This window comes from Athene noctua, chromosome 3, assembly GCF_965140245.1.
Source record: "Athene noctua chromosome 3, bAthNoc1.hap1.1, whole genome shotgun sequence".
In the NCBI taxonomy this organism is placed as follows: Eukaryota; Metazoa; Chordata; class Aves; order Strigiformes; family Strigidae; genus Athene; species Athene noctua.
Window position 1 is genome coordinate 49,426,948 of NC_134039.1, and position 24,463 is coordinate 49,451,410.

The following is a 24,463-nucleotide window of genomic DNA, read 5'->3' on the forward strand; positions in this document are numbered from 1 at the left end:
TAGAATTAGTCAAACTAAGCAAAACATCTGGTTTATTTTTGTTTAGATAAATTCATCATTAATTTTGAGGTACCTTTCTGTATGTTTGAAAACACTTTTCTCGATAAAGACTTAGTCATTAATGGCATAAGAGTGTTTGGTGTCAGTCATTTGTTTCCATGGAAACACCTGACTCTACAGAAAGACGACTCAGTCTGGATTCCTATAGTCCAGAAGATGAGGGCTATTAATTTTGTTTACTACTGCTTCTGCTGATATGTTTGTATCTATAACTATACAACGTATCTTTGTCTTTCTTCCCTTTTGCAAAATGAAAGTACCTTTTTCATGTTGATGTCTTCTGATTACCAGCTGAATGAAGTGAAAGATCAGCTTTCAATACTTTTCCTGAAATAACAGTAAGTCTTAAAATATTTTTTTTTTTTAAATCAAGTACAAGTCTACAAGGTTACAAAAGAGGAAGCAAAATATTTATCCCCTGTCTTTGGTGTTCTAAAATTGACTAAGTAGGGAGCGGGTTGCTGGAAGTGTTGCAAGGCTTTCGTGTTACACACCCAGCCTTTTCTATTTCAATGCCCATTATAATGACTATGTTACAAATTTCTTGTTTATATGCAGTGCAGTGAATGACATAAACCTGATTCAGAGCTCTTCTTGACCCATTCACCCTTACTTAGCAGCTCAAACTATTAGTAGGTTAAGAAAAAAGAAAACAGTAATTAAAAGTTGCATCGTTAATCTGTGTCCCCCCCCCATTGTGTTACAGCAGTTTTTCACTAAACCTGGGACTGTGAAGGGATTACAAAGAAGATGATTTAGTCAAATCCTTTTTAAGGTTATGCAATTATTTTTTTTCCCCCAGGCAAAAGTGGAAAGACCATGGCAATAGAAAATAAGTGGTCAAGGCAGCGTCTTCTCCCTTAAAAAGACCCAACTGCTGATGAGGTAGAAATTGCATGGTGTGGTCTCCTAGTCTTCCTCTGCAGACTCTTGTGAGGATGTTTCTTCAGTCTCTTCCTAGAATACACAAACAGAAAATATAAATACTGTGGTGAACATGTGTCTTAGGCTGCCACCTCTCTCATGCAGCTGACAACTACTTCCTGAACTAACAAAATGCCCTTTACAGATGCTGTGACATCTGAAGGAACCACCACCTTGGGGTGGAGGGGAAAAATCCCCTGCTCTCTGATCCCCCCACTTTGCCTTGTCAGGCTTTCCTCCTACCCCAGGGGGTACGAAGAACAAGTAACCCATGCCATGCTCTCTCATGGGCATCTTATGGCCAACAGACACGGGCAGCTAGAAAATGGAAAAGCATTTTGAGCAGGTATCCAATATTAAGCAGGTGCTCTGGGAAGCCTTCTCCTCCTCATCAGCTGTCGTCCTCCATCCTAGTGCTACCTTCATGTTTACCTTCAGCAGGCCTGACCAATGCAATGCTCTTACACTGCTTATTTAACAAATATGCAGTACCTTTCAGGACATGGGTGGTAAACTGAGGGCAATAAACATTTCTAATCAAAGGGGCTGTCAGTGCAAAGTTGTTTTTTATCAAACGCTGTGTATCATCACCTAAGACAGCACGTGAAAAAGATCTAGGAAGAAGAGGAATTTACCCCCTCAGCCAACTGAGACCTTTAAAGAATGACCAGCTTAAAACAGCTTATAACAGTCTTCATACTTTAATAGATTTGATTTTCCACATGGCTTCATTTTGTCTGGGTGGCTAACTGACACAATTTATAACTCTCTTCCTTTCCCAGGCCACTACAGTACACCATTCAGCAAAGCATGCCTTAAAGCTTGCCTGCGTTATATGACCAAACTTCCATTCATTAGTGTTTGAAACACCTCAGCTGTGAAGGGCTCCTAAATGCTACCATGTGTGACACTGCTGCAGAGGAGCAGCATCAAGGAAAAACACTGGGCTTTAATCATAGGCCACCACTCACTGCAATCCCCTTTCAAAAGGTTTCAACCTCCCCCAACACCTCCCTGCAAGAAAAGGCTGAAAAAAAGCTGTAAATCTAGGGAATAAACATAAGTATAAATGAATGGATGACAGCTTAAAAAATACAACCATAGCAGCATCAAGCCATGAGATTTCACACTGGTTTTGTTTAGTCTGCTTTGGGTTATGTGGGAAATGTGAAAAGCATGAAGCAGAGGCTCTCCCCTTCCCTTCATACCCCCACCCCCTGCTAAAGCTTGGGCCTCAGATATCTAAGCCAGTAGGTTTATACCTCTTGACTAGGAAACAGGCCATGACCCTGGGGTACTCTCTCGAGCACCAGGCACAAAGAAAGATGTAGCATGATCAAAGCTGTGGATGGAGGAAAGAGAGCAAAGTCAAGTGTCAGCTGCCCTCTGACCTTGAATTTTCAATTAATATTTAAATTCCAGAAGACACCAATCTATCATGCAGATGAACAATTTCTTCCTCACAACAACTTGTGTCCACTTGTAGCAGGGTTATATTCACAGTGCTGCTACAAAAATTATCCCCGACTCATGAGCCGATTAAGCGAATTTTTTTCTGCTCCTGGCAGCACTGGGGGGACCTGAGCTCACACTCCATTGAATCCCATTAACGTGTAATGCGTTTTCCCTGCTTATCTTCCCCTGCAGAACGGGACTGTGACTGTTACAACATTTAGCCAAGAAGAAAAATGTTATCTACAGGCACCTAAGAAGGGCTAATCTGGGCTGCACGTGGAGAGACAGTGCGAAATATGTTGGTTTGAGCCTTGGTAACTTAGAACTCAGGATGACCGTGGCAAACACTGGCTTTGCCTCCAAGCCAAGGATTTCAGTTAAAAATGGCAACTGTGGTTCCTGTGCTCTCAATACAGGCAGACATATTTTGGTATTTGATGATGATCACGTGTTTAATTCCTTACAGCGCCATGGTCAGCCTTGAGCCTCTCACTGTTTACCAGAAGACAGCAGCGCACATGTGGGAGGAGAGCAGCAGCTCCCTTTGTTTTATGCCTGGCTTGTCAGGGAACTACTGAAACCTGATGGACTCATTTTCCATGAAGGCAGACTTCCAGTCACAGCATAAGAAGGATGGGGTAGAGGCAAAGTATGTGGAAGGACATACTTCAGAGCCCAGCCAGGGTGGCCACAGAGAGCTATTTTCGAGTTGACCACTCTAATGATTTTTACTGTGAATCTCACAATACTTATTTTTTCTTGTAGCCCCTGCTGCAGCAACCAAGAAAATTAGTAAGAAACTCTTCCTTCATGTATATATAAATGTTCATGTAATGAAGGATGAGTTTCTTTTACCTGCATGTGTACGTGTTACAACATGCAAATGTGTGTACCTGCAGTACCTGAAAGGATGAGAAAACAAAAATCAAGCTAATCCCCCCCCCCCCCCCTATTTAAATAATAAACTAATTATTAAAAATTATTTGAGACTGGGGGACTTCAAATTCACATCAGTCTTGGGAAAGACTTTTTTCTTCATGAAAAAAAGATGGCAAAGGGATCAGAATGTTGTGCAGCAAAAAGAAAACTTTCCTTCATTAAGTTCATTCCTTGCAAAAGCTTAAGATAGCTCAGTTACAGATGGGTAGTTTTAAGCCAACCTATCATGTAAGTCCCTTGTCAAGACACAGATGGAGACATGATTGCTGCTCTGGAGTGCTTACAATTCAAACAAAGGGATAATACAAATCAGACATGTATGCATGGAGGAACCCAAAAGCAGCGAGTAGAGGTTCTGAAAAAGAAAATACAGATGTATAAGACAGAAACAGAGATTCTGTCAAAGACAGATTTTTTGCACTTGTGAAAAACTGGTTGCAAATATCAGACAGTTGTGCAGCTGTGATCCTTAACCCACCCTTTGCTTCTACAGCACCCACGTGCACACACACTTCTCCCCAAAAGATGGAGCAGGGCAAGTGTTTTGAAAACTGTGCACCCCTTAGAAGTGTCAAACTGCTCTACGTTGGGTGATTTCAGGCAGAGATTTACTAAATAGCATTGCTTGGCATGCCAGGGCACTGAGCACCTCAGGGGAAGGATGCTTTATCATCAGTTAGCACCCTCCAGGCACTTAAAAGTCCTCACAGACCAACGAAGGTTGATGGCATAGCCATGTATCATAGGATCAGTCCCTCAGTCAAAAGTTGAAGGAGGAATGGCGCTGAAGCTAAATATTTTGTAAGTCTAGATGTGCTTCAAATCAAGTTGTAGAGAACAGCAAAACTCAAGAAAGAGAGCATGGTCGTTGGAGAAGATATCAGAAATCTAAGTCATTCAGCCACAGCAGGATAGCCCTGCAGAGCATGAATTCAACAACCACAGGAAGCCGCAGCCAAGAAGCTAACGTTTCAGGTTACACCAGCCTTAATTCAGGTTGTTCTCATTTTCTAGGTGCATTCACTGTAGTTGTTGGAAACAGAATGGTGACATGTGTTAATTGAGCGTAAATGTTCATCGACCCAGTTTTGCCTTGAGCAGCTACTCCCCTCGTTATTTGTTTTCTGCTGCAGCAAGCTAGCGAGAGGCTGAGATAGCAGACTGCAAAGAGAAACCTGAGAAAGCTTCAAATTAACCAGGTCGGATCTGGCTAAGAGAAGCCACAGCGACACAGAGCTCAGGGTGAATAGGACAAGCACCTGAAGGGTAGGGTAAATACTCACATGTATAACTCAGGCTTTACTCCCTGCTGCTACTCCCAGGTGGCTCCCCATGCATCTGTGTGCCCCCCATACATGTGTCCTCAGGGACACACGTTACACTTCAGACACACGTGACTGACATGTGCCACAGAAGCAGTTTTACTCGGCACATCCTGTTCTTGGTTGTCGCATACATGGGTAAAGTTGCTACGTGATACTGTAAGACAAACTGGAAGCCAGCACGCTGAACTGTTTCCACCCTTAATTGCTATAACTGCCCTGATAAGCAGGGAGTGATGGGGAGCTGCTCTCTTTCCCAAAATAAAGCAGCAAGAAGACTTTCTCCAAAGCTCCTATGTGCACAAATGTTTTAACAGGTCTTTTCTTGAGCAGTATCACTGGCCAGTGGCTGGCAGATGCGGACACTGAACTTGGACCCTCGCCTCTCACTGATGTTGGGCTCCAGCAGGAGAGAGAGGACAAGGGTTTCCCAATGGCTCACAGCAGGTATCTGCCCTCAGAAGGGCTACTCTGTGGGGGCTGGCACCTGATTTGCGGAAAATAGACTTTACAACTTGAATAGAGTTCTAAAGCGGGTATGTTTACTCCAGTGCCAGGGTGCAAGGGGATTTCTCCACAAAGCTTGCACCCCCCAGCACGTTTTACCAAAATCTTACAGAGTGGATATTCATTGGATTACATAATACAAATATACATATGCATGAGTAAGGCTGGGTTAATTCGAAAGGCTGGTGTCAGCAGTTTATGTTCTCTTTGCGCCTGCGCATTGCCTCCTGGTGGTTGTCTTCGGGGGTCTTTGGGAGGAAGGCTTGTAGTCTTTCTCACTTGTACTTTTCCTCGGAGCACGTTCAGATTCTCTTAGCCAATTTCTTGAACAACAAGAGTGGTTTCAGCCGGTTTACTCATTCTATCTTATCTAAAAGTACCGGTGTATCAATTTCTACCATCCATATATGGCTATCTATTCATTAAAAGACTAAACTAGTTAGAGCACATCTGCTTTCCAAGGACAAGAAACATATTTTTGTCGAACATCGTAATTCTTGGTAAGTTTCCACAGAAAACTGCTTTGCTTTGATGAACACAGTAGTCCTTGGTAAGCTTCCACAGAACAGTCAGGGCAAGCAGGATTATTAAGCAATAGTCAGAAATCATTATAAGTTACTGTAAGTTGTTACAAGAAATAAGTTGCAAAGCAGGTCATCATTTCCTTGTATCACACCACTATTGTTAGCCGTGATTTAACAGAGGTGAATGTAACAAAAAGGACCAGGAGGCAGGACAGGAGGCTTCAGGCTTCAGTTAGAAGTCCTCTCTGCAGCCATTATGCCTATTTGGGCTTGCCCAACATACAATTTCAAAATATTACATTTTTGGTGGGATCTGGTTGCCTGAAGATAGGACCTCGGGGCCCTTTTAGATGCTCTGGGTATCTCATCTGGTATCCAACAGCCAGGCCAGAAGGGTGCTGGTCCCCTGTGTCATGCCCTCCTGCTCTGTGTAGATGCCTGTGATCCCCTGGGACACCTAAAAGGGCACAGAACAGCAGTGTCGAGATGTGTGGTCCCACTAACCCTCTCCAGAGCTATGATGCTGCATCTCTGCTTTTGAAGGTTCTCCACTATGGAAAAAACAAACTGGTGCATACTGCAGGAATATATGAAGTGGTAACTCCTAGCACAGCACCTCATTTCTAAAGCTCAGAGGTGGCACCATCCAGAATGGAGCTGTGCAATGAATGACTGTATTTAAGTGACAGTGTCTTTTCAGGTCAGAGTCACTCCATCTTCCCAAGAGACTTCTTTCCCATGACATCCTGCATGGGTGAAACATAGCTCTACTTGTCGCTCAAGATGTTCATTTGGTGATCCACATTTGGTTGGTGCGGGCTATTTTTCTGTCAGTACAAGCAGCCAGTAGCATCCTGGTGTCCTCAAGAACAGACAGGTTTAGTTGGTCTTTGTATGTCCTCGGCATTCCTTTTTTTTTGGTGGACCCCCACACAATGGTCACAACAAAACTCAATGATGAGACAACTGCTGGGTGTTTGAGAGGAGCATTACCCTCACCTGCAGAAGGGCAACTGTTTGGCATTTGTGTAAAAACGTTTGTTCTAATACCCTGGAACAAAGCTCCTTTACAGTTACTTCAAGGTTAATTGTCTTTGCCTCAAGAAACTCACTGGCAATTCATTTTTTTCACCTTCTGCTCATGAATTTCTGAACGGTGGATTTAAAAAACCAGAACCAATTTTGTGAGATGAACTGCACGATCATAGTAATGCTACATATGGAGCCTCCGAATTTGTCAGAGCTTTTATTTTATAACAAAGTATTAGCTATTGGCACAGATTTTGCTGGCTGCTTTCTAAGCCCAAGAGGGTATGCTTGAATAGATATGTCAAAAAGAACTGCTGACAAGAGCAACTTGCAAACTGTGGGCCATTGTCTGCTGTTAACTTGTCTGAAATCCCCTGGCATGCAAGCTAATATTTTCAGAGGAGACCCTGAAGCCAGTGGCTCCTATTGCACACACAGGGGCCCAGGTTGTGCCCAGCTGAAACACAGTGCCATCCCGACTGCTCCACAGCCAATGCAGCAAACTCCTTTAGAAATTCTTACAGCACTAACAGGCACAGTAGGTTTCCTCTGCGTGAAGTTTAGGGTGGGATCTGCTGCTCTGAGCTACTTGTCTCTCTTCAACAGGCACTGGTGAGCTTAGTGACAGCTGTTACTCAGCAGTAAGGCAAAGTTTAATTCCAGAAGCTGGATTCGGAGCTCTAATTGTTGCATGTATTTACTTCACACATCACAATAAAAGGATTTATTAGGGTGTTGTGGTATAAGACCAGAGGGCAACTGAGCACCACACAGCCCCTCGCTCACTCCTTCCCCCCCCAGGGATGGGGAGGAAAAAAATAAAACAAAAGGCTTGGAGACAGAGATAGTGATAGGGAGGGATGACTAACCAACTATGGTCACAGGCAAAAGACAGACTTGATTGGGGAAGAAAAGAAACATAAATTTAATTTGACCACCACTACCACAATCTACCAATCAGAGTAGAACAGTGAGAAAATACAAGCACATGTAAAAAAACCACCTTCCCCCACACTCACTTCTTCCTGGGCTCAGCTTTGCTCCCAATTACCTCCTCCCCTCAAGCAGCACAGGGGAGCAGGGGATGGGGGTTGTGGTCAGCTCATCACCTGTTGTTTCTGTCTCTCCTTCCACTTCAGGGGGAGGACTCCTCACACTCTTCCCCTCCTCCAGCATGGGGTTTCTCTCATGGGAGACAGTCCTCCATGAATTCCTCCAACATAAGTCCTTCCCACAGGCTGCAGTTCTTCACGAACTGCTCCAGTGTGGGTCACTTCTACAGGCTGCAGTCCTCCCAGCAACAGACTGCTCCAGCACGAGCTTCCCTCAGAGTCCTGGCCTTTCTTCAGGTGCAGCCACCTGCTCTGGTGTTGTGTCCTCCATGACCTGCAGGTGGGCATCTGCTCCCTGTAGACCTCCATGGGCTGCAGTGGGACAGCCTGCCCTCTCACCATGGGCTGCAGGGGAGTCTCTGCTCTGGCGCGCCTCCCCCTCTTCCTTTCTTCCACTGATCTTGGTGTTTGCATAGGTATTTCCCTCACTACTCCTCCTGTTATTAGGTTCTCCTTCTTAAATATGTTATCACAAAGGCGCAGCGACTGTCACTAACTGGCTTGGCCTTGGCCAGAGGTGGGTCTGACTTGGAGCTGGGGGAGCTTTGAGAAGCTTCTCACAGGGAGCCACCTCTGTAGCCCCCTCCCTCACTACCAACACCCTGCCACATGCAAACCCAACACACAGGGCACTGCGACCATATACAGAAAGGCCACACAACTCTTCTTACTGCCAGATTAAAGCATGTTTTTAAGAAAGGCACATAAGGAAATTATTTTAATACAGAAATTCCATATCTGAACACATGTAAGTCAACCAGCCCACAAGCAAGTGATTTCTGTGCACTGTCACTGCTAGCATGCAAGAAGGCACAACTCTATCTTGGTGGCTAAAAGCACAGTTAAAAGACTCTGCCTACAGAGCAGTTCTGAGACCCCCTTCCCACTCCCAGCACTGTTTCTGCAGTCATTGACTAAAGTATGGGACAATCCTGGAGGTAGTGAGCAGGCAGAACCCTCCAAGAAAGCAAAACTCTTGGTACTTAAATGATGTTAAAGATAAAAATAGAGAGATGACAGCTGATAGGGCAGTTTTGAATTGATATTTAAGGACTGGAAACCAACATTCTTGCTTTAAATGTGTAAGTTCCTATGGACTTAGCCTCTAATGGCTCACCTCATCACATAAGGATGATGGCCTTCAAAAGACTACAGACTTGGCCCTAGCATGAGTCCAATATTTGGATCCCAGTAAGCACCCTTGTTGAGCTGCCACTTAACTCTCCCAATGCCCAAATGCATGCTGGTGGACATATGCACAGCTGCCTAATGCTCTTGTGAGTAGTCTAAGGGCTGACAAGTGTCTTAAAGATCATTTTGACTTGGAGATGTTCTCAAAGTTTCCACATTCAGGAAGGCAATGCACAACAGACAGTATGAGTAACACTTTTCTTTGAGTGTGCATATATGCAATAGTTTGCAAACTCACAAGCAGACTTGTTTTGAAATCCCCGTGCTCTCTGATTTGAAGCAGATATTTCAAAATGCATTTCCTAGCTTCTAGGAAGAAGCCTACCCACCAAGCTGTTGTGTATGGAGGATGCACCTTTCTTCTGCTGAAGTCACTCTGCTTTTACATAAACGGAAAAGGAGCAGATGGAAAGGGAGCAGAGAGAATAAAGCAAAACACTGATGCTGTCCTGCAGGTGATCAGCCTGTGGCTTTTGAGCTGCATAGTTAGTAAGCAAATTAAGGGAGTCCTCTCCTTTCACTGCTGGAACAACACTGCTCGACTAACAAAAAGGCTGTTCATGGGGATAACTGGATGGTCCACATCCCCAGCTGTTGGAGGAAGTGAACTAGCTGGGGCAGCCAGAGTGAAGTTGCTGGGGCTGCAGTGTGACTCAGCTGCTGGTGGGTATGGCCCAGGCCAACAACAGTAGTAGAGGTCAGAGAGAGCTACCATCCTTGCACACCCAGGAACCACTCCTACAGATCCCCTTCTGCTGGAAGAAGTGTCTCACAAGGCTTGGCCAAGTTTTGGTCCTTGAGTAACAGGTTCACATAACTGGGGGGTGGGGCAGGACACTGCTCAGGAGGATCCTCTCAGGACAGGACAGGACAGGAAAGGAGATTCCTCTTTAAGTTAGAACAGCCTTCTTTCAGTACAGTCAATTCTTCTTTCAATTCAAGTCTCTTCTTCCTGTTAGATTAAGGGAGATTCAAAAACATTTCTCTATCTCCTAGCTTAACTCCCACCTGGAGAACTGTTTGGTATAATGGAGTGATAATGAGTCTCTGGTTACCTTGAGGGAAAGGGCTTATCTGACACAGGATTTTTAAATCCAGGAGGGCTCACACTGAGAACTTCCAGAAACAGGCATCAGACGGACATTTAGCTACCTGAGAAAGTACCTACCTGAGGCTCTGCCTCTCAACATGTCCTACAGATAGGCTTGAACTAGCCTGAGCTCCAAGAGCCCAACTTTGCCATGGATTTTAGAGCAGCCCTGAAGTTAACTCAGCAGTGAGGTTTCTGCAAGGCAGCAGGTCGCTCAGCACTGAAGCCTGTGCTGCTGAAGCCTTTTGAAATTGAGACTCAGCTGTCTAAATTACGTCAGGCCGGATTTCTTAAACACGTTTTGGCATCTGAGTATAGCAAGTGCCTTTTTGACCTAAGCAGGTCAAAACACTTTGAAAAAATCTGTTCCCCATGTGATTAAAAGGAGACTGAAAATCTCCAGCAATATCTCAGTACTGGTCAAAAGAATTTTGCAGGAAGCACCATTTAAAGTCTACAAAGCACAGACCTAAAGTGAAAATGGTTCTTGAAGCAATCGTGGGTGCTGTGCTAATACTGACAGAGACGTATTTTGTCTTGGAGAGCTTCAACCCTACAAGACGTAAATAGTTCTGGTGGGAAGGAAATAAAATATTAAGGAAAAGAAGGCAGGGGTTGCTGTTAGAAATATATACAACCAAGCTGGATTAACCCCAGCTTTAAGAAGCTGCTCTTACAAACCTCTTGTGGAGGTTGTAAACTGGAGGAGTGGTAAACTACTTTGCATTCACACAGCACACCACGCTCTAGAGCCAAAATCCAGACTGGAGTGCAAGGCAAGCAGAGGCTCTCATAATAGTCTCTAATCACTAATACAAACATCCATAATTAGATGAAAGAGAAAAAAAAAGGTGAATGCCAATCTGTAGAAATCCTTAGGCTTGTACAGTTCACTGAAACGCTGTGGGTCACTACATTACCTCTGCTTTCTTGTGGCAGTGGAGATGGCAAAGCCAAAAAGGATACTGGAGCCCCCACAGGCAAACCTGAGGGAGCCTGCCTTCCTCCTGAGCCCCTGTGGTACTTGAAACAGAGCCAAGTTCTGTGTGCATTTCATGTGAAGGTCTCCCAGAATGAAGTGGGGAAAGGAACATTAGGACAGGCTTTGAAATGGAGGTCAAACCCATATCATTTCCCTTTTGCTTCCCCCCCATTTTAGAACATGAAAAAGAGAATAAAGTAAGGCCTGTTAGATTTCTATTCTCCTTCCTCCCACCCTAAAAACAATTGCTTGTTACAGGCAGGAAGCAAACTGCCAGAAGTTATTTCTTTATCACTTAAAAAAGCATTATGGCTCCGTCCATGCAGCCACTGGCAACTGCGGTTTGGGAACAGCTATCTATCTGTAATGATAAATAATAAAATAAAGCATCTTCCCTTTTGAATCCCAGCTGAGAGATTTTGCCAAGTGATCAAACTTGTCTGAACCTCAGAGCAGCAGCTTTGAAGTAATAAGAAAGAGATTGAAAACCTGCAGCCAAGAGCCGCACACACCTCATTAGAGCCCAGCCATGCGGGAAGGCCGAGCAGCAGCCGCCGGGCCCAGCCCCATGTTCCCACTGGAAAGGGGCTGCGGGAAGGGAAGATAAAAGAGTCTTTCACAGTGGAAGTGCACTGGTGACATTTTTACAAGTGCCAGCCCCAAGGGCAAGTGGCCCATGCCACACTGCTGCCCGCCAGCGCAGGCCTCAGGGCGGGCAGGGGTGTAGGGGGCTCTGCCACTTCCATTGGTCTTCCTCAGTCTCCCCCAGCTTTTCCTTTTTTTTTTTTTTTTTTTTTTGTTTCTGAATGAGATAGTTTAACATAGTGGGCTCTACCTTCCCTGGGTTGTGCTCAAAAAAGCCCCCCCAAATGAGAAACATATTTCTGAAAGATAGTGAGTTGGATTCTCCCACCTAGTTCAGCAGAGTTCATGTGAGACTTTGTGGTATAATTCAACTAAATTATTTTTTTCCTTAAAAAAACCCCAAACAAAACAAAAATACTAAAACTTAACAGACTTGTAAAACACTTTTAAAAATGTCTGAAGAGTTTAATCATAGATCTTACCACACAGACACTGTTGAGGCTGTGTGCTGGCAGTAAAGCAGAGTATTTAACTTTGAGAGCTGAAGTTCTGGGTTTAATTTTCAGTTTCAGACTAAACAGCAGGTCTGCAGCAAAAGGCAGGGCTGAGCAAAATGGGGTAATGGAAATGCTTTTCTTGCAAACTTTACTGGTTGTGTAACCATGGAGCACCTCTTTGTGCAGGCAAAAGCACAGAATCAGAGAAGTTTGAGTTGGTTTTAATAAACTTCCCCCTATCCCCTCCCTTTTTTTACTGCAAAGAATTCTGCTGCTATTTTATTATGTAATGCTGCAGGCTAAAAATATATCCCTAATTTAAGCCATCTTGCCAATAAATCTACAAATACCAGGTAATCCAGAAATGGTAGTTATGGTTTAATGACATATTCTTCTTGTCATCTTAATATGTTCAACTCCTAAAGGATTTAGTGATGCATTTAAAGATTTTTTTCAACTTCTTGAATATCTCCACACAATCTGGTGGAAAGGGTGATAAAGTATGGTCCTCTTCAGCACAGAGTAGCAGCCCAACTCCTGAAGCTCCATCTGTGCCACAATCCATGCTACCACAGGGTGAAGCTTTTTCTTTCTCTATGCAAGATAGTCTGATCCAAAGTGATGGGACTGTCCAACTTAATAGATAGTGATTACTTCCTTTTGATTATAGAACCTTTATGAGAGTTTCTTTTCCAATTGAACACATCTAAATTCTATAATCAAATCAGAAAAGGTATTGTGATGGAAATGTGTGTTCAAAACACATCTTCTTTTAGGACCGAGACAGATTTACTGCAATTTATACCTCAATGTTGCTCTATTCTACTCTTCCTAAACATAAAAAACTACTAATATAAATTACAGTCAATGCCTCACTATCTAACACAGTTCTTAGGAGACTATTAAAATGATGGGTGAGTGGCCTAACATACTGTAACTGTCTCTTTGCTGTTCTGATTTCGGTTTCCAGATTTTGCCTCAATATAAGCATGTGAATCAGGGAAGGGGGTGGAAGCCATTCACTGCCCTGAATCTGATATCTCCCGGGTCCTAGAGCTCACATGTCCCTTCCTCCCAGACTCAAGTCTGGTTTCAATGGAGCTCTCATTTTTCTTCCCACTAATCCTGCCACAAGATCAACCATTGGTAACTCTGTGAGAAATTAAATACCAGGATGTGGGAAATCTGAGATCTGAATTCGGGCAGAATGTGGGTGATTCATTTTTTTATTTCTTTCCTTCTTTTTTCCCATGGTTGTTGTGTGGCCAAACCTGAGATCAAAGATTGACCCTGAACAATGTGACGACTGCATTGACAGAGCAGAGGCAAAGCAAGAAATACATCAGCAATATTATATCCCTTTTTTATTATAAGTAACAGTTATTTCTAAAGAGAGATTTTGGCCAACATCTTCTAAAAACATTCTGGCATTTCCAGAAATGCCTTACAATGGGATCAGCAGCAGAACTTCATCATGGTGATGCTCACCATCTGCTGGAGCAGATTTCATAAAGAATTTAACATTTGTGGCATTGGGATCCAAATGAAACAGGATCCATGAGATAGTTTGCTATGCTGATGTGAGTGCTACAAAGCCCAACAGTCACGCTTTTGTTTTGAATGGCTTTTTTCCTTCCTTTATTTATTTAGGTCCTATAAGGATGCACTCAAGACACTTAGAAACACGGGACTGCCCAAAGGTTTAGGTCCTTCATGTGCTACTCGGCAATGTGCTGATGTCTGAAAACCACTTACATACTCCTGTATCCTTCAATATGAAGTACCTAGGAGCACAATTCTCACTCCATAGCCTACTAAGAAGCTGTGATATTCCCAAACTTCTTGCTCTGTCTGTAAACACAGCAGCACCATGCTCACAATATCCAATAAGCAATCGATGACCAGGAGCTCTGAATGGACCCCCAAACAGCAGCCTGTCTGTCACAGCCAGTGCTTGCCATTTGGGTTGCTTCACACTATCACAGCACTAAGGGACAGCACAATGAGAGCACCAACAGAAACGATATGGGATGAAAGCTCCACTGGGGAAAATAGTTTTAGAGTGTCTATCACAGTTTTATTTTGTGCTGACTTTTACGAATCCTTTGCCTGAGTTGTCCACTCTGAGCTGCAAGGGAGGAGGCATGCTCATAGGTCCAGCCTATCCATCCCAGTCTTAACGTTTGGCACAGGTGTCACAAGCTGACAGGCTGCCCAGGGAGGCCACATGTTACCCCAGGGTAGCATGGCAGCACTGATTTCAAGGAACTAAATTCACCGAATTCCACAAATGCCCCATAGTGACTGACAGAGTAGCTGTGAAATGCTTCTTATTCTTCTTCTATTCCAAGACTGTTATTCTGGGCAACAAGGGGACCTTATAAAATTCCCCAGATGTCATGGAAACCCCAGAATGAAATATGATATTGGCTTCTTAGTGTTTCCTTCCAGAACATGTTAAAAGATGTATATCAGTTAATAAGGGTTGAGTATACCACTCTTTTCCCTAGCCAAATCTTTTTTGATAGCATTGGTATGCAAATACTGTAACTAACCATCCTAGCTGATTATTTAACATTAAAAAAATGTATTTTCATTGGTCTTAACTTTGATTTTCATTGTGTTTACCTTATTCCACATCCACTGCAGCATACCTAATTTTTAACACACAATTTACAACAGAAATTACATGGTTCTGAACTGGCATGGCAAAGATGTAGCAATTTCTAAAAGTGGCTACATAGAAGATTAATGTCCTGTGTTTTTTCAGCGCAGCAAATATTACATCCCTGGAGTATCTATTAATAATATTTATGTCAGGAAATAGGGTATCTTTCAGTCATATTAGACAGGTGTGGAGGAACAACAATGATGCTGACTGTGAAAGATGCAGAGCCTTTATGAGAACTTCAGGAACCAAGCTCTCAGCAAAGAGCGCTTTCTGACTGTGCAGCCTTCTGACACACCTTACCTTTGCTAATTAGTATTTTGATTATTTTTATTGCTGTAAGTCCAGAGGCTGATTGTTATGGTAGTTTCAATTTTCTGGATTCATTCTGGAAGCATCTTAAAATAATCCAGATTTTCAGGAGGTAGACAAGTACTGCCTAGAATCCTGTCTGTGAAGATACTCAAGTGTCTGTGAAGATACCCAAGTGTTAGCAGCACAGATTCTTTGTTACTCTTTGAAATCTTGGTGAAAATATGTAGTATGTGTATGCAAAAGTAGCACTGTTTAATTTACTCTTGACTGACACTTTTTTAAACACTGCTCCCCGCCTAGCCATCTTCCTCAATCATGGTACTCAAGTACACGTCACCACCCTGCTCTTCTGGCTATCATTAGTGAGATTTCAGTTCACATCAAATCAGAGTCAAGTTCTGAACTGCTCGGCATACCTCCCTAAACAGCTTCCGTGGTCACAACCATGGGGTCAAACACAAAGCTACCCTGTCCACAGTCATCACCTGCTCATCTTGGGCTTCTTCCCCAAGCTGGGAGGGGAGAGGGAAGAGGTGGGGAGAGCACAAAGAGGAGCACTGCTGACTTAGGGAAATGCTTTAGCTTACCCCATAGGCCTCCAGCCTTCTACCACTAATTGCATGGAGCAGCTCAGCAGCTGTAGTCCATGAACACTGATATGTACTTTTAGGGACAGGTTTTGCCTAGCACACAGGAAGAGAGCAGCAACCTGAGAGCATGTCTGTACTGAATGGTCGACTGTGTGACCAGCGCTGCATTCAGAAAGCTGCTTCCCTACTCTAGGGCTTGTCTCAAGGGAATTAAATACTGTGTATTTGAACAGTTAAAATAATCTTATTTTGCTCTTGTTCAGAGCTGAAGGCTCTTCCTTTGTTGGGCTATGCCATGGCACTCCGGCTCTTCAACGCACTCGGGAACTCTCTGACAAGGACATGACATCTCCAAGCGGCACGTTGCAGCAGGCAAGACTCTGAATCCCCCAGACAGTCCCTGACAAGCCATGAAGCAAAAATATCTTGCTTGATCTGATTCTTTTTTAGTCACAACAAATCGCGAGTGCAGGCACTCTCATAACTCTTTTACGCAAGAAGGGAGCATCAGCATCTAATTTTTAGCAGAAGGGGAATCCGCTGGCAGCCTGGAGCACTGCTGGGATGAGAAATGAGGCTGCTGCTCAGGTGACCTACTTCCAGAGCAACTCCTGCAGCCACCATGGTCATACGGGAGGCAGGCTACCTCTGCTCCTCTGCAAAGCTCATTCCACCCTCACGCCCACCCCCCCCTAAATACTGGATCCTAGCAGAGGCCACACAGGGTTTCTAAGTCCCAACTAATGTGAGACAGGAGCCTGGGGTAGGCAGTGCCTTACGACAGTGCAGCTGCTGGGCAAGTGCTTCTCACTCTTGCAGTGAAGCTAAGGTGCCTGCTGACCGCAACAGAGACTGGGCAGGTAGGGGTAAGGGTATTTTGTGATTTTCTCTACAAATGCCCAAACTCTGCCTGTAGGGAAACAGGGCTACCTCTATATCTTCTGGTAAATCAAAAAGATTGAGGGCTGGATTCCAAAGGTTGTTTGAATATCTAGTAAATCAACAGTTATAATGCACACTTAAATGCTGAACTACCTTTGTAAAAATCACCTGCCTGTTCCCTTTGTGCTCTCCATAATGATGGAAATGCTGGGTGAGCTCTTTCTATATTTTCATTACTGGTAGGATGGGTCAGTTGAAGAAAATACTCAAATGAGCTGTGAGCAAAAGCAATTTTTATGAAAATGATTTTTATAAAATTGATTTGTGGTAATGATCCTGTGGCTCCGGTGTTCATTGTGTGAAACTGCACTTGCCAGCAAAGTCTTTGTCATCCCAACACTGAAAGGCCAGCGTGTACTTACCACTATCAATAAAACAAACTATAAAAATGTAAAAAAACCCTGTCTCATAAAACAGAAACCTACATCTTCAGATCACTGTATTTCTGATCTTTGACTCTTTAAAAGTGACTGAATATCTGAACATACTCCTGTCCTGAAGGTAATTTTTTATCTTTTCTTCGCTTCCTCTGGTCACATCATATCTCAGCTTATTTGTTTAATTTATTTACAGTCAAATTTCTGGAAGTAGCCATCTCAAAAATGTTACTCTACCATAGCTGCGTAATAAATGACAATCATAAATACTTAAACCTTGGAAACCTGAATTTTACATGGACTTGGGTGTGTAGCCTCACTGAATTACAATATTCAGAGTCTATTCAGAATTTAGGTTGTATACATGAAAAAATATTGGCTATCAGAAATGCCTGACTTCCTCTTTTAGCCCTCATTATTTAGCACAGGTTAGTGCTTCATCTGTTCATAGAAGTGGTAATTGCAACTTCCAGATTTTTCCCCAGATTTTTTTTTTGTTTTTATTTCTAAAAACTGTGCTCTTTTATTTTTTTAGTCATCAGACAAACTATTCAGTCTCCCTGTCACAGTAAACCAATTATAAAATAAGACTGAACATGTCTTCCTTTGGAAACCACATGATGCAGTTGCCACAATTTGCCTTGGAAGGAGAAAGAAGGTAAGGATTTAAAGACCATCACCCTCCATGAGACTCCCATCTACTGCATCCATGAATAAAGCAAGAGACCTTCATGATTTCCTTAAAATCAAATTCAAGCCTCTCCCAGAGCAATGGTAGGCCCATTCCTGTTGTTCAGGCATGGACCTAATTTCTTAGTAATTCTGGCTGTAGTCCACAAGTTTGATATTATTCTTTTTCTTTTTCTTTTTTTTTTTTTTTTTTTTCATTTTACACTAAGCAATCCTTACTGGTTGCCTGAAATATACGCAGCAGAACTGGTAACAGTGAAACATAATTTTCAAATTGGAAGCATTTTTCATAGGACCTCCCATGACATTTTTATCCATTTGTTAAAAGGATGTTTTCAAATCAGAAAAATGTTTCCAGAATACTCAAAAGCAAAATCTGGAAGGATTTTGCAAAGCAAAAGTGTTCAAAAGCTAAAATCAAACCCCATTTTGATTTAAAAAACTCAGTCCCCCAAGTGATCATAATATTGTGAAGCTCTGGAAAAACAAAAATTTCAAGGACATCTATAGGGAAAAGTGTCAAAAACCACAGGTATTTCATCATGAAGCTATGCAAAACCTCTGACCACTTTCAGCAAGCATCATCCCCTGTCTGGTGGTGGTGGAAGGCAGGGCACTGAGCTGGAGGGCCCCGCAGCAGGTCCAGGTCTCAGTCCCACTGGGAAAGCTTTGGGCAGCTCCACTGGGACCATGCTCCACATGGGGAGGCGCAGTGAGTTTGGGCTGATGGAGCTGTGATACACACTTGATCAGCATGTGTTCCACATGGTACCAAGAGCCTTCAGCACATACAAGATGGCCTCTGCCACTGCCTCTGGGAAAACATTCAGTATTTGCTTTAAAAAAAACAGTAATGAAAGAATGGCAACTCAGCCTTTCAGAGGATGTTCTGGAGTGATGTATATAACACACATGCACTTACCAGACACTTTAGCATAAAATTCCATGTACCATTGGAAAATAAAGTTTTACCCCTGTGGGGCCTGACAACTTTCTGACTCTCTGTATCAGTAAATAAAGAAAAAGTACACAACATACAACACAACTTGCTGGATGCTTGGGAAGAGGAATGAAACCCCGAGGCACCAGGTCAACCTCCAGGGAAGAGGTTTTTCAATGTTTCTACAGCAAAGGCTCAGTTGAGTGAGGCTGCAATATTCCTGGCTTGGCAGGACAGAGGTTGGGCTTGGACAGTGGCACATGCTCTCTCAGATATGTATGTGCACCTGCCTTGGATGCGAAGGATTTGCCATCCTGTCTGTAGCAATCCTGTCTGTGGCAATCTTGTCTGTGGCAATCTTGTCTGTGGCAATTCTTTTCAACCTGTTGAAGAGGATTTCTGATACATTTCTACCGCATTTTTGTCTGGGATTTCCCAGAAGGCATAAAATTAAATCCACATGTGGTAGCTAGCATGTATGCAGAATGCCTGAAGCTTGTGGAGGTGCAGATTTACTGTGCAGCACAGGGAAGTGACGCAGCACATGCACCATGGGCCTGCTGCCCAGGGCATCCCAGTGTATCGGACCTGTCACACAACCACCATGGGTCCCGGGCTCAGCTCTGCTCACCAAGTCTGCTGCTTTTGGGCTGCATATGAATGTGTGAATCACAGATGTAGCTCCTGCGCTGCAGAGCCTATCTGATGCTTTTAGCATTTACTGTGTCCTACACTGAGTAGGCATATGTGATGGATGCAGCTAGGGAACACATATAATATGAGGTTGTGAGGTGCATATATATTATGACTAATTAACATGCATAACTTTAGTGATACCAAGACTAAGAAATGAGTAACAGGAAAAAATACAGTGAATTTGTATTTTCTTTCCTATACAAAATAACATTTCTCTTTTTAGCTTTTATTCTTGTTGGGATTTGATTTTTCTGGATGTTTTAAAAGCATCTAATGTTTTAAGAGCATCTACTGCAGCTAGCATTAGCTAGAAAAGTACACATCATGTACTTCTGGAGTACTTTTTCTGTACACTTTTTTGTTTACACTTTACATGTACCTTTCTGACTGATACACTGTCTTTCTGACTGATAGGCTGTCTTTCAGACTCTGATACAAAAGATTTGCAAGGCTTTGAGATTTTAATAGACCTCCCAAAGAGATTAAAAAAGATTTTAAAAGGGCTGTTCTACACTCACAGTATTTCTTCTCTCCAGAAATGATAAAAATAAAACATGTCCCGTTTCCAGAAAGCTTTGATAGCTTTCATGGTGTTTTCCTAAAAATATCTATTTCCTTTGTATTACTTAAGAGTGTAACTCCCCCATATGGCTGAGGCTACAGCTGCTGCAAATAGCTTAAAAATGAGGAAATGGAGAAATTTCTATTTCTATTTCTATTTCAACTGTTTATCTGCACACCTCAGTAAGAATATTACTACATCATGATTGTAAGATCTGGCTGTCCATCGTTCGGAGACAGAGCGAATTTCAAAGGAGCGTCTTGTTTTTGAGGTTTAGGCACATATTTACATGGAAGTGTTAAACTTACAGATATCACGCAGTTAGGCTGGCTATCTTTTCCTCATTTCCCCAAGGAAGTGTGAGAGTATGCGTCAGTAATCATCACAAAGATGTGTACAGACCACAGTAATTAAAGGTTTGTATTAATGATATGGGTGTGTAGATTTCCAGTGGATTATACTACTGCATTTATCGTCTGCGTGATGGTAAATCTTCAGAGCTCTGGAGATGTTTGAAGATATTGCAGAAGTTTATAAAGGCATCTATATGGCCCTGAACTGGACACCAGATATCCATAAAGAGATTTAGAGCATGGCAGAGCCCTGGAAAGTGCTTAAAATCTGGGAAACAAGTGATGGGAACAAAGCTGTTATTCATAAAAGAATGGTCTTGCTGCTTCTATACTTTTAAAAATGACACAAATCCAAGAGGCATAGGCACTAGCAGCAATAACAAGAGTAATGGTAGTGTAAACTTAATGCTCATAGAAATCTTTGAGAATACACCAAAAATTCAAAGCACAGGAAAGCACTCGGGGATGAAGTCTGACCAAGAGTTTCTGCCACTTTTACCAAGGCAGGCTGGGGTAACATATTCACCATCACACAGCAGTTCTTGGCTGTTAACGTCTTACAGTCCCCACTGATGAAGAAAGGATACATTTCTAACTTAATCCAGACTGCCACATGGTAAAGCCATCTGGGAGGATATTTTGAAGGAAACAGATGGAAAAGGAAGAGATTCCTCTGAATATAGTGCAAGATTTACATTATCCTCCATGAACTTCCATGTAGTCCCCATGTTTATATAATTTATCACTATTTCCTTAGACAGCTCAGATTAGGAAGCCTGAATGAGCTCATGTTCTTGTCGTTAGAACTCTGAGTCTGAACCTCCCTCCTTTAAAGGGAAATTCAGTAGTGAAAGAGAAAACGGAGAAGGGTAACTGGATTTAAATGAAACCTAGCAGCATGAAGTTCCTGATCGTCCCAGGAATTACACTCTTCTACCTTCTTCTTTCAGCCTCAGGGAGACATTGTCATGAGTGCTTGCTCACAGAGATGATTTTTGTTCTCTACCATACACCCACACCCAGCAAAACCGCAATGTTGTGTTAGCTTAAGTGTGGGAGCAGGGCCTATTAAACCCAGGAAGGGTTAAATACAAGTCAACGATTACACTGAACATCCCTCAGGACAAAGATTTAAAAAAATAAATGTTCTCTAAGTGAAGACATGGCACACAAATAATTTAAAGAGTGTAATTTCACTATTTGTGTTGTGATGACTGGGGATTTCTAAAAAGCCCTCTCTCTCTCCTTTCATGCATTTTTCTGTGCCTCCTTGTTTTCTATACAAGCATTTTCATTAATAATGAGAATGTCAAAGGGCCTCTTTTTTCTCTCTCTCTCTCTGTCTCTGACCACGTAGATGCTGCCGAGGCACTGTGCAGCAGCCACTGCATCCGGCTGGCTGAAACACCCTACGGCATCTCCACTGGAATCCTTGCTTTGGGAAAGGAGATCCATACAGGGATCCTTGGTGCTTCGATTCAAATGCCTACATCGTTTTGCTATCAATTAGATCCGTCGTTACTTTGTTCTGCTACCAAAAGGCAGAGTTCCAGGTCCTCTCGCACCCCTGCCCAGCCTCAAACCTCACCATTTCTTCCTCTCTTGTGCTAGGGTTCACACTCGCTTACTGTTCAAACAGAACACTCACAGAGTAAGTGCCAGTGGCACCATGTGTGCCATCAGCATCAGTGGCTTCTGTCAGGCTTAGGCTGTGGGCAGAACCACCAGGTCTAAGTGCCCTTCATCCCACTGACCCCGGTGGGCATGAGCTCTGCTATGTACCAGAGGAAACCACAACACAAACAGCCTCCTGGGAGTCTTTGCCTCCCAGATTTGGCCTCCTTTGCATAGCAGGGTTTAAGCCTCCCTGTCCCTCAGGTGTGACAGAGGAGATGGCTGCCGGCTTTGTGCCCACCAGCAGATTTACTACCATGTTGTAGTAGGAATAGTCTGATTGCAGCAGTAACAGCTGAAGAGACCAGGGAGAGGAAATACCTTTTATTAGAACAATTTGGTGTGTTTTGAATTGTGTGGTGTAGTCAGAACGTTATAGATGGTAAGTCTTCGGGGACTGATGTTGTGTTTCTTGCACAAACTGGCCTAATAAAAGACATTATCACTCCTTGCAAAACTTACCTCACTTGAAAATACTACTACATTCATCCTGTACGTTATCTCTGCCATGCAGAGACATTAATATTATTGCCAGTGCCACAGATCCATCACTGCTGGAACTGTACTGATTTATTTTGTAGAAACTCAATTTCTGCACATGATTTGGAGAGTTACATCATTCCATCCCTTCAACTCTCAGCTAGGAGGTTTTCTGTTTCTTATGTGACAGCTCCTAATTCAGATTACAGTTGATACTACAATAATGTACACTGTACAATAATGTATTAAAACCGTAAGGTGGAAAAACAAAAGTATTATTCCCCTCTGAAAGCAGACTTCTTTCCAGAAAAGCAATGGAACCTTTACACTCTTGACTCAGCAATCATTCATATTCACAGAGGTACATTATCACAGCCCATGGACTCTGCCAAGCAGGGATGGACCTGCTCCCATGCCCATGGACTTTTCACATGCACATGTAACAAAGTGGCAGAGTTAGGTTTTGGGGTTTTTAACACAGTTGGAGAATGAAAATAGAGGTGATCGTAAATGCAGCGTTTGACTGGTTTCATGACACATTGCACTTTGTCCAAGGTGTTAAAGGAGAATAATGCCACTCAACAGAAGTTCAAATGTGTTAGACTTTATGATGGATCCAGTCCAGTTACCAAGTTCAGCCTATTTTATTTTGTGTATTTAGAGACTCCTTTAGACCCCTGGGGAGAAGGGTTTTATACCTGTGCCCCTCCCTTGCTGTAAGCAGTCCCCAGTTACCCATGTTCAGGGCACAGAGATACCCATCACATGCCAGACTCGCACCACGTCTGTGTGTACGTGTACCTGCATTACCAGCTCAAGGCGGCCGCTCAGAAAGAGGACATTTCCAAGCAAGCACTGTCCACTACTTCCTCCTCTCCTTCCCAAGGGCTACCATGTGAATTGTTCTGGTGGTTGCGCCTAGCAAGCCAACAGCTGTCCCCCAACTCATATGCTTGATGTATTTCCCTTCATTTTTTACAGTAAAGGAGACCAGTTTAAATAGTGAAAAGTTATTTCATTTAAAGTAGTCTAAAGAATTTAAATTAGTTTTTCTTACCTGAGCAGGCTTCTTTTGAACCACTTGTTGAGGCTGAAAAGTAAAACAAAAGCATGGTAAGAAACAAAAGACACTGAGGTCACTTAAATGTGATTTCACAGATGCTGAGAAAAATGTTTTCAGTAGCAGAAATAAAAAACAGGCAAAGCTCACATTCAGAAATGGAGTGATGAACATACACAGCTCTCACACCCAGCCTCTCCAACAACTATCTATGACCTTGCTCTGAAGTAGTTCAGATTACTGGGGATGTAGATGAGTATGTTAAGTTTGTACAATGAAAGCCGAGGTGAATTCTAATTTAGCTTGTTACATCTTTCATCTCTTCTATGGTACTGCTAGATTTACTTTGCTGCATTTACTTAACAGACCATAAGAGTGGCCTAATTTTATAACTGGATTTTGTTGTCTCCACTGATGCTGTTCACCCTCTATCAGCTGTGAGTGGAGGAAGCCCTCCCTCCTGGCCAGGAGCAGGAGCACAGCTTGGGCAGAGAGGTGAGGGACATGTAACCCCATTCCTAACCAGGGCTTCCCACTTGACCACAGCCATCTCTGCCAAAGCTAGGAGGCTGGGACAGGCAGTGGCTGCAGCTCTCAGAAGCTTTGCTCTGAGATCTCTATCTGCATGAAGGTGATGCTGTGCTGACCCTTGTGAGGCCTGTTGACATGATTTTGGGGATGCCCAACATTGGGCAGGTGTGGGCAGGGAGAGCTGGCGGCCATATCCACCAGCCTACGCAGGACCTGGTGGCACAGCCACGGTCTGCTCAGCAAGTCTCCCTCCTGGGTGCTCCCACCTGGGAATGGGAAACATGGTCATCCCCACACGAGTCAGGACACCCACCAATGTGACAGTGTGCTTCATCCCCACCCTGGGGAGAAGGACCAATTAAGGAACT

At 43.2% G+C, this 24,463-nt stretch overlaps 1 protein-coding gene across 1 annotated transcript in view; it reads right to left on the reverse strand.

Annotated features, from left to right (window-relative positions):
• Window positions 1-516: 516 nt before the first annotated feature.
• Window positions 517-24,463, reverse strand: part of HMGA2 (high mobility group AT-hook 2) — a 123,848-nt gene continuing 99,901 nt past the window's right edge. The window contains exons 4-5 of the mRNA XM_074901530.1: window positions 23,562-23,594; window positions 517-1,017 (exon numbers count right to left, since the gene is read on the reverse strand). Coding sequence (XP_074757631.1) covers window positions 970-1,017; window positions 23,562-23,594 — 81 coding nt within the window. The 3' untranslated portion in view covers window positions 517-969. The remainder of the gene's footprint in view (window positions 1,018-23,561; window positions 23,595-24,463) is intronic.